Raw genomic sequence first — 18268 nt, forward strand, 5'->3', positions numbered from 1 at the left:
AGACCAAAGACTCACAAGCTCAGGAGGAGCATGGACAGCTGGGAAAGAGTTTTTTGAGGAACAAACTTAACCCTGGACCTATAACATATACAGGTCTTTTTCAAGGCTAGTCATTTTGGCATTAAAGGCTGTAATGATAGTGATTATTTTTCTATCTTATGCAAATTAAGAATACATCATAATGTGATGTCCAACAAAAATAAATTTTGAAAAAACTATAATCTTTTTTTATAATGTTTGTTCAGGTAATAATCAAATAAAAATAAAGGAGATGGTATAGTCCAAGAGCCAGGGGCCATTTATTTGCTGGATATGACCAGATTTCTAATAGCTGTTTTTTGAAAGGTCTTACCTTGGGGCATTCAAAGCTGCAACTCTTAAAGATTGGCAGTGGTGGATTGATATTTTATTAAATCCTTTTTCTCAAAAATGTGACTCTTTGTGCTGTCAAAAGCATGGAGGTACATCGCATTTCTAATGTTAATATCTCAATCAATTTTGATCGCACAACAAAAATTTATATATCAATATGTTGGCAAATGACCACAGTCACTGATGACTTTATAATAATAGTTGGTCTCAAACATAGGTCACCATGGTTCAAACGGTCAAGGTCACCACTAAAAAAGTACCATTTATGGATAAAGTCATTTCTAGCCCATTTAAACCACGAAATGCTAGGTTTACCCAAACAAAAACACATGCTTCAGAGGGTTTTGTATACAGGAAGTTTTTAAAGCCATTTAAGTTATCTTTCATTGATGCACAGGCAGTGGGGGGCAACTATGAATATGACGTTATTTTGGAACTTAAGTAAAAGTTCTTGTTTCAAACATTTGCATATGATATTGCACCAAATTTTGCTTTGTTTTGGGATATATAATGAACAAGACTTATTTTACTTGTTGATTTAAAAAAATTTTTTTTAAGCTAATTTCAATATACTGTATACTATATTGAATTATTTATTTCAGAGAACATATTCTGTGATAATCTTCAACTTTGGTACACTTTTGTAGGGTATGGCCTTATTCAAATATTTCCTACGCCACTCTTTCATGAAGATGGTTGAAGTTTTGCCCTGGCTGATATTATTTAGCAAGAAATTATTATATAAATGTTTGATGTGTGATCAAAATTGATTGAGATATTAACATTAGAATGTGACGTACCTCCACATTATCGACCAGTTCAAAGAGTAACATTTCTGAGAAAAAGGCTTAATAAAATCTCAACCTATCACTGCCAATCTTTAAGAGTTGCAGCTATGAATGCCCAAAGGTAAGACCTTTCAAAAAATACCTATTAGAAATCTAGTCATCTCCAGCAAATAAATGGCCATTGGCTTTTAGACTAGTAGGTATAAAAGATGAAAATCTTACCTGGAGACATCGGACGGTTGAAGAATGACCAATCATTGTCACTTTGCAATTGATTGATGACCACTGACTGGTCTCTTCTACATCCCACACCTGTAACCACAAGGCAATTTAACAATGATGCACACAGCTATAAAATCTCTAGAAATCCTACAATGTACAGACTTAAGAAAAATGCAGTGAGACACCTGTTCAAATGTTGCTTAAGGAACTGACCTGCACTGCTTCAAACAATTAAACAACTCATACACAGCTGGCCCTCTTTACATGCACATTTTTTGTATGTAAATCCACTTGTTCAAGGATATCTGGCCAGTATTTGGTAAAATTACAAATTACTCAAGATATTATGGTGACCACAACAATGCAGAGGCCCGTAAGTGTTTTCCTTATCTTTGCATTTTTTTTATCAATGTACCTTGATATATCTCCTGTATATCCACAAATGTTAATTTTTATTTTATTTGCATTCTTATCTAAATCATACCAGAAGAAATGACAGGCACAAGCAATTTTAACTAATTCTAAGATGTTTAACCCACAGGTATTTGATGAATAGCCCACATGATCCAATCCCTTGCGTACAGAATGTAAAGTAACACCAGCACTTAAACATTTATATGTGGATATCCAAAATATACAGTAAATGACAATGAATGTCAAGTTTTGGAAACATATCACACAAATTTTGACAAATTTTCAGTTAACCAATCATAAAACTGATAAAATGCTGTACTTTAGTATATAAAATCTAAACTTTATCAATAATAAAGACAAATCATTCAGGCCAGCCAAATGAGAGCTAAATAAATTAGCTTAGTGGTCTGGTTAAATCTACTTAATAATAAATCAATTGGAGGATACCAAAGTAAAGATGCAATTTCATTAATTAAAATCATTGCTTCCAGCACTAACTCCAGGTACTGTAGTTAGATTGAATCTGACTCATATCTCCAGCTTTAATTCAGTGACAAATTAATTCTGGAATGGTTTTATACTCGTAATGTATAAAAGTTTGTGCAATTTGAACGCATGATATTTTTTCACTCTCAGCTCAAGGGTGTTTCCAGCCAATCAAATTTAATAGAGTATTTCTACTTTTTCCCTCTCTGAAAGACTGATTCTAAAATGCATTTGCTATCTGTAAGATTTTTGCTACAGCATTGTAATTTTGTGTTATCAATAATACAGTAGTAATTATACTATAAGCATGTAAAGTAAAAACTAGAAAAGTATAGTTATTTTTTCACAGTCTTTCCTTATTTTATGACAGGAATTACATAATACATGCAACAATCACCAAGCATTATCATTTATGAAGTTCTTTATTCATAAATGAGAAAAAGTAAACAGATAATTATACTGTAAGTCTAAGAAGATCATGCGTTTCCATTTCTAAGCTGTCATATGGTATAGCTTCACCTATGAGAAATGAAGCTGCCCTTAGTCTCAATTGTGACCTATTGTGGAATAGTAAATGGTGGTTAGTGGAGTACAAGGCTAAACACTAGTAAAACAAACACAATATTGATTAGTAGATCTCATACTGATTTTACATCCCATCCTCCCCTTCAAGTGGACTCTGCTGAATGAGTCTGAAGCTTGACTATACTCATGTGTAAATTTTGACTCAGGCCTTACTTTTGAGAAACACCTAAGTAAGGTGTCAACAAATGCTGCATAAAAGTTAGGCATTACAGTATGCGTAAGACCCTATTTATTTATAATGACAAAATCAACGCAACCCGTCTTAGGTTATTTATCCTTCTTTTACCAGAAGGCTGTTCTCCACTGTGGATGTCTGTTTCTGCCAGAGATTTAAATCTTTCATATAGATAGAGTGGTTTGTGGTGGCAGGTTTGTTTCCTAACACCAACAGATATGACCATCAACAGATGGTCTCTTGTTTGTCACTTTTTCATAAGCTGATCCTCTTTTCTGCTGAGTGACCAGATTTGCTGAACAGCAGCACCAACACGCAGTACAGTAGGGGTCTCGGTTTACGCCGTACTCGACCTACGTCATTTCGTGGTTACATCTAACAATCTCCAATAAATTTGTTAAAAAATTCTTGTCCTGTCATTCAGACCTAAATTCAAACTTTGCGTGGAACTAGTTTGTGCACAGAATGGATGCATAACGTCGTTTCACGGCGGAATACAGGGAAGGCTGCGTCGGTCACTCGCCAGCTATATGCCATCTTGAATTGTGTTTCATTCACTGTCTCATTTGTGTTGCATGCATTTTTCTGGGAACTTTTTTACTGCATTATGTCTCCCAAGCATAAGGCAGACTCTTCTGGTGGCAGTGATGCGAAGAAAAGAAAAGCCATCTCTGTGGAAGTGAAAGCTGACACAATAAAACAGTCCAAAACGATCCAAAAAGGGTGAAACACCATCTAACGTCAGGTGCGCACTGGGTTTCAGTCGTACAACTGTATCAACAACCATCAAACATAAAAAGCGCATACTTGAACACGTGAAAGGATCTGCTCCTATGAAATCAAATGAGATTACGAAGCAGTGTAGTGGTCTCATTATTGAGAAAGAATGATTATTAGTGCTTTGGCTGGAAGACCAGCATCAACAGCGTACCCCAGTTAGCCTAATGTTGATTTAGGAGGAGGCTAAAAATTTGTTTGAAACCTTGAAAAGAGAAAAGGGGGAAGGGAGTGAAAGTGAAGAGTTTGGGGCTAGCAAAGGTTGGTTCATGCAGTTTAAGGCCTGTGCAAATTTGCATGACTTTAAGGCGCACCTTCCTCCACCCAGTAGCCTAGTCAAGTCCCCCTTTGCAATGCCCAGTATGCAAGCCAACCACAGGAGTAAAGGTAAGGAATTGTTTCTTTTTATTTACTTACAGATAATATTTACCTTGTACTGTATGTGTGTGCTAAGGAACTGTTTTCTCTTTTATTTTTTTATTTACAGTCATACCTCGAAATTACGCGAGGTTAGGTTCCGGAGCCCCTCGTGCAAGGTGAATTTTCGCGTAAGTTTGGCATGGTCTTTAAAAATGGTAATAAATGTTTATTTCCAAAGTTTAAGTACTAAATATGCTTACAAAGTATTAAGCTAACTTTTAAATGAACAAAAGTTAGTGTAATTTTATTTAAAATTGAGTACTGCACAGTTTCATAATAGCGCATTTACAGTAGGTGCGTATGTATACTAATGTTACCCCTAATTCATGGGACGCCGTTTTCTTTGTCACTTAGAGTAAAAGCTGTTTTCTTTGCGTCACTAGGCAAAACGTCGTGTCAGTCAACAAAAGTACAATTCCATAAAATATCGAAAACATGTACATAATGTTTGTAGAAGGTAGTACAGTACACGTAAAATTCAATCAATTTAAAATTATATACTGTACAGGTAATGACGAGAGAGAGAGAGAGAGAGAGAGAGAGAGAGAGAGAGAGAGAGAGAGAGAGAGAGAGAGAGAGAGATACTGTAATAAAGTAACTGTACTGCTTTTGTATCGTATTTATGCGCAAATATATAAATACAAATTGTCCACTCTGATTTTACACCTAAAAACGCGAAAACTTAAAAATTAAACACACTTTCTACAGGGGTATCATCTTTGAAAAATGCAGTAACGAAGGGTATCACATCTTGTAAAAGTGCACCAACTGAACGTGCTGTAATTACATGCACATACAGAATGCACCAGCACTTTTCTCAGAGGTGAACAGAGTAATTTTCAAAGAATGACACTTATAAAACTCTTAGTTACATCTCTGATATTACATTAAAGAATTCATTTTATCAAATGAGCGCGACTGAACAACCTCATCTCAAGGTCATGTAAAGTCCTTGTGACAAAGACTTTGCAAATGGACATAATACTTGTAAGATATTTATGTACAGAAATATAAATATAAATTTCCCATATCGATTTTACAGTTAAAAGCATGAAAACTTATAAATGTACTTCAAACATTAAACAAGCATTTTCTGCAGGGGTATCATCTTTGAGAAGTGCAGTAACTTTGCAAATGGGTATCACATCTTGTAAAAGTACACTAAGTGAATGTGCTGAAATTACCTTTGGATCATATTTATGCATGAAAAAAAATAAAAATAATACATTTTTGATACAGATTTTACACATGAAAACATGAAATGCATTTTTCATAGCGATTTTAAACATGAAAGCATGAAATACATTTGTCATAGAGATTTTGCACATTAAAACATGAAATGCATTTTTCATACAGATTTTACACATAAAAGCATGAAATGCATTTTTCATACAGATTTTACACATAAAAGAATGAAATGCATTTCTCATACAGATTTTACACATAAAAACATGACAACTTGTAAATTACTTCAAAAATTAAACACCCACTTCTGCAGGGTTTCTCGAGAATTTCGTGTGTCCATGAAAAAATTGCGTATGCCCATTAGTTAGGTTCCAGTGAAAAGTTCGTGTGTGTGTGAATTCGGGCAACTCGAATCGTGTAAGATCGAAGTATTACTGTATATTGATTCATGTCATTACGTCTGCTTAAATTCAGACTTACGGACAAAATTGGGTTACATCCTTGCTGTAGGAATGGATCTTGGACATAAACCAAGACCTACTGTAACTGTGCCATGCTGTCGAACTTCTCAGTTCCAAAGGTCTTTTATTTCTCACACTGTTGGACTGTGGAACAGCCTCCCTGAGGATGGTGTGCAATTGGAACCTCAAAAGTTCAAGTGAAGAAGCAATGCATTACAGTAAACCCCCGTATTCATGGGGGATGCGTTCCAGACCACCCACCCCGGGCGAATAGTTAAAATCTGCGAATACTTGCTACCCCCCTCTAAAAATGCTTATAACTGCCTATCTTGAAAGTTCAAATATTAAATGTATACTTAAAGTATCATCCTACATCAAATATACCTTAAATTGTTATCCCATTACTGTATTAATCTTTGATATTATATTATAAAAATATCATTTCAAAGTCATCTTGAACATTAGTTCCCCTAAAAATATATACTGTACATACATACTTTTAACCTTCCCAGCCAAATCAAAAAGATAGAGTGAGTTACCACTACGACAAATTCAGCCAGCCTTACTGGCAGAGAGAGAGAGAGAGAGAGAGAGAGAGAGAGAGACCCATGTGTGGTAGTACTGATTTGATTAAATCCTATTACTACTTACTACATTTGTTCTACTTTTATGGTTTGCATCTGCCTGTATTGGTTTTTATGGAACACTAAAGACTAGTTTCTATATTTTTGTTCTATTAGAGGTTGCATAGACAGACTGTCATTTTAGCAAGTAGCATACCCTCTCACTCTCTAAATTTTATGCTGTACATCCTTCCCTACATCACATTTTTATTTCTGTTTACGTAGCAATACACAGACCAAGCAAGACTGGTAATACTTGTTTGATTCAAGATTCATATCAACTAAATATGGCCCCCAAGTTCAGAATGTTCTAGAACTAATGGCCTTGTCCTAGTCAGATGGCTGTATTTACTGGAGCTGACTGTGACATAAGAGACTGACTTACCTTGATGGTAGCATCAGCAGAGCCACTAACAAGACGATTGCCGGCCAAGTGAATGCATCGGACCATGTCAGAATGACCCACCAAAGTTTGCACTGACCAGCGGGAATTTGTACGCATATTCCAAACCTGTAAAACAATTGAGTGAGTTTCATACCTTTATTATTAACAAAAATGATATTTTCATAATAAAATTAAGTTTCATATATATTTACAAAGTAATTACATAACTATAGTTTCTAACTTGCATGGCAGCCTTTTTTTAAAAATTTACAGTAGCGCTTCAATTGTTTTGTGTAGGTGACTAGCCCCACCCACTATCGAGGAACACTGGGAACGACTTGGCAGACAACCTCAATTTGTTTGTGCCCTTAGGTCCATGAGAGTGGAGAAGGGCGGGCTCTGATTCTGTAATTACTTGGTAAGTATATATGAAACTTAATTTTATAATGAAAATATAATTTTCTTATAAGTAACTTACCAAGTAATTACATAGCTGAATCCCACACTGAAAGGAGGTGGGATACATGGATATATTCTACTTCAAAACATTAAGGAGTGGTAATGACTTTGAAACAGAAAGTTTGCCATCACTGATACAATGCTTGTCATATCCTTACCTGGTAAGAGAGCTACTGCATGAGAATACTGCCTCTGGTTGGTGCTCATCTTAACTTGCAGTAAAGTGATGGTGGTTGAGCCATGGGTGGCCTCTACTTAGTGGGAACCTTGCAGCGCAAGATAGGCCTGCTCGCTAGCAAAGCATATACAAGTACCCTTGCCCAACATAAAAAACAACCAAACAACACTGTCACCTACACTGAAAAGACAACCACCCATCCACTAAGACTGGTGGGTACTCCAGGCACAGTGTATCCCCAGGCTCCCCAAAACTTAAAACCCTACGCCAAGGCAAAAAGATAGTAGCAGAAAAAGAGTGCTTCCTATGAATCCTCCCCCAATACCATTCCAGACACCAATAATGGGCCCAAGGTACTGCAATTTTCAAACACTTTCAACTTCTTTCAAATAGAGCGACATGAAGATAGATTTGCACTTCCAGTAGGTCAACTGAAGGATGGAACTAAGGGACATATTATGCCTGAAAGCAAGGGAGGGTAGAGACTGCTCTGACATCATGAGCTTTCACTTTGAAGGTAGACAAAATGTCCTCCTGAATCTGAGTGTGTGCCTCAGAAATTAAGTCCTTCAGGAAGAACAATAATGCATTCTTAAGAGTGATGACGAGATGGGTTCTTATCTGAACACCAGAGGTTACCGGATGGTCCTCTGATCTTCTCAGTCCTGTTCAGGTAATACCTCAGGGCTTTAACAGGGCAAATAACTCTCTCTTCTTCCTCAGAGTCAAGGATGTCCATTAAGTTCGTAATGGTAAAAGAACAGGGCCAGGGCTTGGATGGGTCCTCATTCTTGGCTAAAAAGCCTAGGGAGAAGAACCAAACAGCGTCTCCTTGGGAAAATCCTACCCTTTATCGATGGCTTTGATCTCACTAACACGCTTAGCAGTAGCCAAAGCCATGACGAAGAGTCTTACGAGTAAGGTTCTTCATGGAAGTGGAAAGAAGGGGCTCAAAGGAGGGACCTGTCAGCCACTTTAACATTATATCCAGGTTCCAAGAGACCAGATCATCGTCCTTCTGCTTGGACATATCTAAGGACTTAAAAGATCTGAATTGTACGAAAGGTCCAGGCTTCTATGCCGGAAAACCGAGCTCAGCATAGCTCAATACCCGTTAATGGTGGAGGATGGCAAGTTCCTAGAGCTCCTCAGACAAAGAGGGAAGTCCACAATTTGTGTTAAAGATGTCTCAGAAGAAGAGACTTCGTATCTGAGACACCATCATCGGAAAACTGCCCACTTCACTGGTAGACAAGGCAACTTCACCTGGTAGACAAAGCAAGAAGACTGATACCTGTATCTTGCAATAGCCTCTGCAGCTTCTCTTGAAAGTCCTTTTGCTCTGACAAGCTTGGGGACAGTCTGAAGCCTGTCAGAGCAAGAGCAGACAACCCTTGGTAGTATCTCCTGAAGTGGGGTTGTTTTGAGTAAAAACAGTTTTTGGGGAAGGAGTCTTGGAAAGTCCACCAACATCTGCAGAAGGTCTGGAACTACTCTTTCAGAGATCAGAACAGGGCTATGAGGGTCACAGTTACATTGTGATGGGAACAAAATTTGTTCAACACCTCCCTGACCATGTTGAAGACCGGAAAGGTATAGAACTCCAGACTGGACCAATCTTGCAGCATAGCGTCTGTTGCCCCGGCTAGTTCTTATTTGGAGGGGTGGTAGAGCTTTCGACTGGCACGCTGTTGGCCCAGCGTTCGACTCTCCTAACCGCCAATGAAGAATTAGAGGAATTTATTTCTGGTGATAGAAATTCATTTCTCGTCATAATGTGGTTCAGATTCTATAATAAGCTGTAGGTCCCGTTGCTAGGTAACCAGTTGGTTCTTAGCCACGTAAAAATAAGTCTAATCCTTCGGGCCAGCCCTAGAAGAGCTGATAACCATCTCAGTGGTCTGGTTAAACTAAGATATACTTAACTTAACTTTGCCCATGCTAGAGGGTCCGGGGCTGTAGAAAAAGAGAGGAAGGCGGTGGTTCCTTGAGGTGGCAAACAGGTCTAATGTTGGTTTGCCCCATAGTCTCCAAAGATCCAGACAGACTAAGGGACCCAAGATCCACTTGGTGGGAAGGACCGCCTTCCGACAGCTCAACTCATCTGCCAAAACATTTAGTTTGTCCTGAATAAATTGAGTGACCAGTGTCACTTGATTTTGATCCGCCCACAGAAGAAGGTCTCTTGCTGCCTGGCAGAGAGAGAAAGAACGAGTGCCGCCTTACTTTCGAATGTATGCTAAAGCCGTGGTATTGTCCACATGGACTACCACCGTCTTGCTATAGACCATGCTCGAGAAAGACTGAAGTCCCAAATGAACCGCTTTCAGCTCGGACATTTATGTGAAGGTTCTGTTCTTCCGAGACAACTTCCCTGAAACTTGCTGGTTCCCTAGAAGGGCTCCCTGGCCTAGATCCAATGCGTCAGAGTAAAAGTCTAGGACGAGGCTCAAAGGATGAAAAGACTTTCCGAGTCTTTCTTTGGACAGCCACCAATGCAGGTCCGACTTGATCTCCTGGGTGATAGTAAACATGTACGTGTCTGGCTGTGTCTTCCTGTTCTAGTTGGCCTTGAGGAAGAATTGAAGGACTCTCATATGATGCCTGCCCAGCATGAAAAACATCTCAATGGATGACAGTTCCCAGCAGGCTCTTCCACTAATGGGCTGAGCAAGGCGAGAGGGCTAGAAAATGTGGACCATCTGAAGGCAGCAGGCAATTCTCTTGGGAGTAGGTGGATTAATAGTAGGAGGGCTAGTAACAGGAGAAAAAGCAGGAATAGGGGAAGAAGGAATGGCAGGACTTTCTAAACTAGATTTAGGAGTGGATTCTAGGCTAGCTCGTCTCTCGGCTCCAGAGGCCTCTTTCCTTTTCCTATCCCTTTCTAGCTTGTCTAGGCAAGATCTAAGTACCTTCCAATTCTTGGCCCAGTAATTACAGTCAGCACAAGTTCTCTCTCTACTACACTCCTGCCCCCTACAATTACTGCAAATTGTATGTGAATCATAACAAGATTTAGTCCATCTGGTTTTACATCCTTCGCTGCAGTAGCGAAAACTAGAGGAACTAGAATCTGACATACTAGTAATAACACTATCCTGATCCTAAAGGATACTAATAAGCTGAACAAGCTTGAAAGCTATGCAAAATACAACAGTAATACTTCACCAAAATCCAGTAGAGAGAACCAAAAACCATGAAAAAAGCTGCTGCTAACAACCTGATGTTTACTCGAGAGCCAGCAGAAACAAACTGAGGTTGCCTGCCAAGTCGTTCCCTGCATTCCCCGATAGTGGGCGGGGCTATTCACCTAAACAAAACAACTGAAGCGCTACTGCAAATTTTTAAAAAAGGCTGCTGCGCGAGTTAGAAACTATAGCTACATAATTACTTGATAAGTTACTTGTATGTAACAATAAGATTCCTAATACAAATATATAATCATATAAAAAACAGCATGTATAAGTATTAAATCTCCAAATACTGCATCTGCACTGCCAGTCTCATATTCAACCATATGAAGTTTAATATGTCATTAAAGTTTAACCAATTAATGGAAAATATAAAGGAAATCTATAACAAATAACAATAAAGTCAGAGAACATCTGTAGATAAGACCACCACAGCATACCTAATGAACGATACAGGACTTATCTGAACTCTAAAACTTGTTATTTTAACCCCTTTATGCTGCTTACACAATTGACATGCCTCCAAGAATGGTAATTTTCACCCAACATATTTCCTAGGGGTGACCAGAAGGATTTTTTCTTGAATGAGATGCTGTACATGGAGGAGAGGTAAGTTATGCTGCATAGATGGAAAGGAAGAGACAAAAGGGAAAGGATGAAAGTAAAAAGTAGTATTAAGTAATGCAGCTGGGATCCTAGGATCATTGCTTACAGCCTTTAATACCATCCACAGTGCGAAAAACAACGCCCAATGTAAGCTTTGTCCCTCTACGGGAAATTTTTGTCTCATTTTCATCTTGTGTATTCATAAATTTTCAGATTATAATTTTCTTTTTTTATTGATAAAAGTCAGAAAAGTGCATACAAAATATGAACACCAACTGTTAACAGGAAACTTACAAAACAATATCAAGAGCTCAAACATTTTTCAATTTGCCTCCCACAAACTCAATAACACATCTTGATGAAATCTTGAGGCCTGAATTTTTCCCTTCCTGGGGTTAGACATGAACTGTCTTGGCTTTCTTTTGTCCTGTGCTCTTCTGCCTCACGTCTTCTTTATTTCTTGATACCCATTTTTCTATAATTCCTTACTACTAGTACAATAATACAATCTGTTCATTGTACTCTGTCCTAATGATGGGATATTTTTTATCTCCTGGAAGTCTTGCTACTTCTTTCCAATTCACCCAAGCTGCAACAACTACCTTTCTTGTTCTTGCTCTAACTCTTGTGAGGTCTGTCCATCTGTCACAACAGTTTTCAACTGTAAGTTTTTACACTTTTGATCTTGTTAAACATTTCAAGCATGAATAATCCATGTATATTTTGTAACACTGAACCTCTTGTGACTGTAATACATTTGGAACAAAGTACATAGTTCACAAATTTGCCCTCTACAAGAGGTGTAGATAGTATGAGTGTCATACCTAGCAGATGTCAGTCTCATCTTGCAGCCCTAATGCTATGAGCACTCAAGTCTGACACATCCAGTCGCAATTAAGGAAAAAAGCTGATTAATGCTACCAAAAACTACAATGTACTTCACCAAATTCGGCGATGTCTGCAAACCACCAGTGACAACAAATCAAAACAAAAGCTACCCAGCGACCAATGTTCAGTAGACAGGCGGCAGAAACGAACTGAATACCTGAGCCGGTTGTACCTATTCTTCCCCGAAAGTGGGTGGGGTCTGTTACCTACACCAAAACAATATGAGCGCTACCAAGAAATTTTAAAACTTAAGCTGCCGCAAAAAAGAAGGAACTAATAACAATGTAATTACTTGGTAAATTACATATATAAAAATAAAACTTTATATGAAATACAAACTTTTTAATTTCAGATTACTACCCATTGTGCCTTGAAAATCCTTACCTTAATAGTATTATCATGAGAACCTGAAACTATTCGATGATCATCAAACTGAACACAAGAGACACCTTCGGTGTGACCTTCAAAAGTTCGGACATGACAGTGAGCTCCAAGCCAGTTACGGTGTAGTCTGTAACGCTCCACAAACACCTGTAAGACAAATCAAAGACATTAAATAACTTCAGAAAGTATTCTAAAGTGCAATCTGCTAACTCTGAACTGACACAGTACTCATTCCAAGCTTAAAATTAACATGTTCATTAATATGTTAACCCTTAAACGCCGAGCCTCTATTTACAAAAACGTCTCCCATATGCCGGCGGCGTTCGGGAGTTAGCGCTGAAGCGGAAAAAAAGTTTTTTTCAAAAAATCACAGCACGCTTAGTTTTCAAGATTAAGAGTTCATTTTTGGCTCCTTTTTTGTCATTGCCTAAAATTTAGTATGCAACCATCAGAAATTAAAAAAATATCATTATCATATATAAATATTGAAATATATGACAGTGCAAAAAAAAAATTTCATATATAATTTTATACAAATCGCGCTGTGAGCAAAACGGTTAAAGCTAACAGATTATTTTTTTTCTTTGTATTTGTTAGGAACAATCGTTTGTCGATTGTTCCCTTAGTGGATTGTTGCCTCCTTTGTTTTTGTTTGTTTTTAATTACTGGCGAGTTGACGTCTGATGGATGGCGTCAGACTTCGTCAGTCAGGTTCGTAACAGCAACAAGTCAGGTTCGTAACAGCAACCAGCCAGGTTCGTAACAGCAACAAGTCAGGTTCGTAGCAGCAACGATCCAGGTTCTGGAGGGCAGAACGACCGATGGTCTAGGGCAGCAGCGAGCCAGCTGGAATAGCAGCAGCAGGTATCAGTACCTGCGAGTCAGGTCATTGCAGCCCAATTGCTTGTTTATTTTAAAGAACCTGTCGATCTCGAAAAGCGAGATCGTAATAGTATTGTACACTAAATTGCGATGATTTTGGTATATAACAAATTGTAAAACGATCAAAGCAACACAGAGAAAATATTATCACAAAATGATGCATGAATTCATAATGCGTGGACGTAAAAAATGTTTTTTCAAAAATTCACCATAAATCGAAATATTGTGCTAGAGACTTCCCGTTTGTTGAAAAATGAAGCTAATTGATTGAATATTACTAGACTGTAAGTGTTTTAGCTTACAATTGCAGTTTTTGACCATTTCGGTCGAGTTAAAGTTGACCGAAAAGTAGAATTTTTCTATTTATCGTGATTTATATGAAAATATTTCAAAACTGACAAAAGCTACAACCATGAATTATTTTCTGTTGTATTGTACATGAAATTGCGCACATTTTCATATAAAAAACTTTATGTAACGACTAATATAAAACGGTGCAAACATTACGACAACGTGACGAAAGAATTTCTGAGATGTTCGGCCGAGTTACAGATTTACAGCGGATGTAAGGAAAATGTTTTTTCAAAATTCACCATAAATCGAAATATTGTGCTAGAGACTTCCAATTTATTGCAAAATGAAGGTAAATGATTGAATATTACTAGAATGTATGAGTTTTAGCTTACAATTGCGTTTTTCGACCATTTCGGTCGAGTTAAAGTTGACCAAAGGTTGAAATTTTGGCAGTTATCGTGATTTATGTGAAAATATTTCAAAACTGATAAAAGCTACAACCATGAGCTATTTTCTGTTGTATTCTACATGAAATTGCGCACATTTTCATATATAAAAGTTTATGTAACGACTAATGTAAAACGATGCAAACATTACGACAACGTGACGAAAGAATTTCTGAGATGTTCGGCCGAGTTACCGCGCGCAGACTTAAGGAAAAATTTTTTTTTTTTCAGAAATTCACCAAAAATCGAAATATTGTGCTAGAGACTTCCAGTTTGTTGCAAAATGAAGGTACATGATTGAATATTATTAGAATGTAAGAGTTTTAGCTTATAATTGCGTTTTTTTACCATTTCGGTCGAGTTAAAGTTGACCGAAGGTTGAAATTTTGGCAGTTATCGTGATTTATATGAAAATATTTCAAAACTGATAAAAGCTACAACCATGAGTTATTTTCTGTTGTATTCTACATGAAATTGCGCACATTTCCATATATAAAACTTTATGTAACGACTAATATAAAACGGTGCAAACATTACGACAACGTGACGAAAGAATTTCTGGCGCGGACGTAAGGAAAAAGTTTTTTTCAAAAATTCACCATAAATCGAAATATTGTGCTATAGACTTCCAATTTGTTGCAAAATGAAGGTAAATGATTGAATATTACTAGAATGTAAGAGTTTTAGCTTACAATTGCAACTGAAATTTTGGCAGTTATCGTGGTTTATATGAAAATATTTCCAAACTGCTAAAAGCTACAACCATGGGTTGTATGCTGCTGTATTTTACATGAAATTGCGCACATTTTCATATATAAAACTTTATGTAATGGCCAATATAAAACAGTGCAAAACTTACGACAAAATGACGAAAGAATTTCTGAAATTTTCGGCCGAGTTACCGCGCGGGCGTAAGGAAAAAGTTTTTTTTCAAAAATTCACCATAAATTGAAATATTGTGCTAGAGACTTCCAATTTCTCGCAAAATGAAGGTAAATGATTGAATATTACTAGAATGTAAGAGTTTTAGCTTACAATTGCGTTTTTCGACTATTTCAGTCGAGTCAAAGTTGACTGAAGGTTGAAATTTTTTGTAGTTGACGTACGGTACGTCCACTCGGCACCCAACAGACAATTTTAGTCGACGTATGATACGTCCAGTCGGCGTTTAAGGGTTAATTTTATTGACACAACAAGTCTGAAGGATTTGGATCCAATAATTAAATACAGGCAGTCCCCGGTTATGGCAGGATCAGTTAACGGTGATCTGGTTTTACGGGGCTTGTCTAGCGACGAAAATCGGCAATTTTCGGCACAGAAAATCGCCGATTTCTGCTTATTGGCGCTGATAATTGGGTATTGGTGCCAATACATACCTAACAGAGGCCCCAATAACTGAAAATCAGCGCTTTTCAGCCCTGATAAGCCCCGAAAATTGCTGAAAAAGCCCCAAAAATTGCCAATTTTCGGTTATCATCACACCCACAGAACAGAACCCCGCCTGTACAAATGCATCTACATTACTGCAAGCAAATCTGATTACAGTATTAGATCAGTAATAATGCAGTGGTCGGAGAAAATATACTTTACTTATACCCTAAGTAATCCAAAAGAGGGCTTATAAGTCTCATCCTTATAAAACTTATCTTGGAATAAGACAGCTAGCTGACATTCAACATCTATGTAGTATATAATAATTTGCACAATTTTTCTGTAAGTTTTAGCATAAGTTAAATAGGGTACTCTGTTAAGTGAATAAACAAATTCATAAGGAAATGCAACATATGAATATCTCCACTATCTGTGGATAAACAACTGCTGATGTGGCATGATACCTATCCTAGTATAATAGTATACTGATCGTCCCACAACGTGGGGAATAATTGTAAAAAAAAAAATCGAACACAAACTTTACGACAACTGGGAACCATTCTTTAATTGTTTATTCATTTTTGAAGAAAGAAAAAATATGTCCATTGCATTATGCACAACCTTTTACACAATCAACAAAAATCTGAAAACATACCTGCTTCCAATCAACAGAGCCATCACTACGAGTACAACGGCTTAACTGCTTATTGTGTGAAGAGAGGGAGAGATGCCATTCCTGATGCAGAGAAAGATTCCGCCACAGACAATCTCGAGAAGCCAGGTTATGCCATGCTCTGAGGACATAAACATGAAGCAAACATAAGGAAATGAGCAAGTTCAACATAACATTCTATTTTTACTTGCTAAGCTGTTTTAACAATTTCTATATACAGTAGTAGCAGTCTTAAACAGTCTATACCTTATGTGAGACCCTTTCCTTTTCCACCTTTCACACTTACATGACAATTAAAAATGTCAAATCTTACTCCCAACTAACTGCTCTACATGCATGAAATTACCATGGTAAAGGTTCTGGTCAATATTAATAATGTATTTCAAATCTTAGTGAAGATCATTTATTTACAGAATATATATATATGTCATGGTATGACATAGTGTAAAATGGAACCGGTAGTTCCATTAATATGTAATGTGAATGGACTTAACAAAAAGTATATATATCTGTGTGAGCACGTGAGGTGTTGTTTTTGAATCGCAGATCTAGTCCTTCAAGTCACACATGTCAGCAAAACGTGTCAGCAAGTGTCCATGTGTTGTTTGGAAAACAGTATGTCAGCATAAACCACGACCTCTTTGTTCTAGGCTGAGAGCAGTCACGTAGGCAGCAAGAGATCCTTGGGAACGAGGTCATGTGTGTTCGTATGTGTGTAACTGATAAGTCTTGTTATGATGTAGTGTGGAAGTTTTAAGACAGATTAAAATGGGATATCCTCCTGTGTAGACCCACTGTTACCTTGTTGTACAATATTCCAGAATGTAGTCACACAGAATCCCATTATGGAGTGTCTAAATCCTACTAGAAGAACTTTACTATTTCTAAGACGTAAACTCAGTCCAACCATGAAGAAACATTTGAAGATGCAATTCCATTTCTCTGACTGTATTGAAGACGGTCCACATAATCTGATATAGCTAGATACTCGCAAGAGTACTCTACATATATAGTGTGACACTACCCTACTTATGAACATTTAAGTCAAGTACATTCAGAGATCCGAGCAAATGCGACTGAAATTAAAAAATGTGTTAGGAACGTTCCCCTTCGCCACCCGCAAGTTATCATCACAATTCATTTAGGTTTATGTATCATTAGTACTAAAAAAGTACTGTACAGTAATCCATACAATACAGTACAGTATGTACAGTGTACAGTACTGCATTGTGTTTTAGGATAAAAAAATGTACAATACTGTACTGACTACTATATATACATTACACTCTACTTAAGTAGGCGTGAAGACCAACTTATGAATAATTCAAGATACGAACGGCCGTTCGGAACATAACTCGTTCATATGTAGAGTAGTGTCTGTACTAGTTTTTTCCTGGCATTAATCATTAAAAATAATAAGATTCAGCCAAAATTTTACCCTTTCAGATATAAAAAAAATTTATATTTTTATAATAAAATAAAGTTTTATATGTACTTACCAAGTAATTACATAGCTATTAGTTTCTATTAAGTGGCAACTAGAACTTTGAAATTCTCGGTAGACCTACTTTTGTTTTGGCTAGGCGAGTGACCCCGCCCACTTTTGGGGTAAGAAACCAGTTGAGCAAACAAGCTCAGTATGTTTATGCCTTCCTAATCATGCGAGGGGAGTTACTTGGTAAGTATATATAAAACTTTATTTTATTATAAAAATCTCATTTTTATATACGTTACTTACCAAGTAATTACATTGCTGAATCCCACATTGGAGGAGGCGGGATGCATGGACTATCTCTCTTAATACATTAAAGGTTGTAATGTAAAAGAAATAGAAATATTGCTAGCATTGGTAAAAATGCTTGCTGGTTCCTTACCTGCTGAAAGAGCTGCTACAGGAAAGTGCTGCCTCTGGATGGCATCCACCTCAACATACTGCAGCGAGGATAATTCAAGCGAGCCATCTCTAATACCTTTATCCAGGCATGAGATGACCCCTAAAAAGT

General features: G+C 37.3%; 1 protein-coding gene across 2 annotated transcripts in view; it reads right to left on the reverse strand.

The window, feature by feature from the left end:
* The window catches only part of LOC136826034 (F-box/WD repeat-containing protein 7-like), a 56823-nt gene that overhangs the window by 25708 nt on the left and 12847 nt on the right, over positions 1-18268 (reverse strand). For both annotated transcript variants that reach the window (XM_067082905.1, XM_067082904.1), the window contains exons 6-9: positions 16248-16386; positions 12600-12746; positions 6894-7019; positions 1383-1472 (exon numbers count right to left, since the gene is read on the reverse strand). In XM_067082905.1, coding sequence (XP_066939006.1) covers positions 1383-1472; positions 6894-7019; positions 12600-12746; positions 16248-16386 — 502 coding nt within the window. The remainder of the gene's footprint in view (positions 1-1382; positions 1473-6893; positions 7020-12599; positions 12747-16247; positions 16387-18268) is intronic.

The sequence above is a fragment of the Macrobrachium rosenbergii genome, chromosome 40 (assembly GCF_040412425.1).
Source record: "Macrobrachium rosenbergii isolate ZJJX-2024 chromosome 40, ASM4041242v1, whole genome shotgun sequence".
NCBI classification, from domain to species: domain Eukaryota; kingdom Metazoa; phylum Arthropoda; class Malacostraca; order Decapoda; family Palaemonidae; genus Macrobrachium; species Macrobrachium rosenbergii.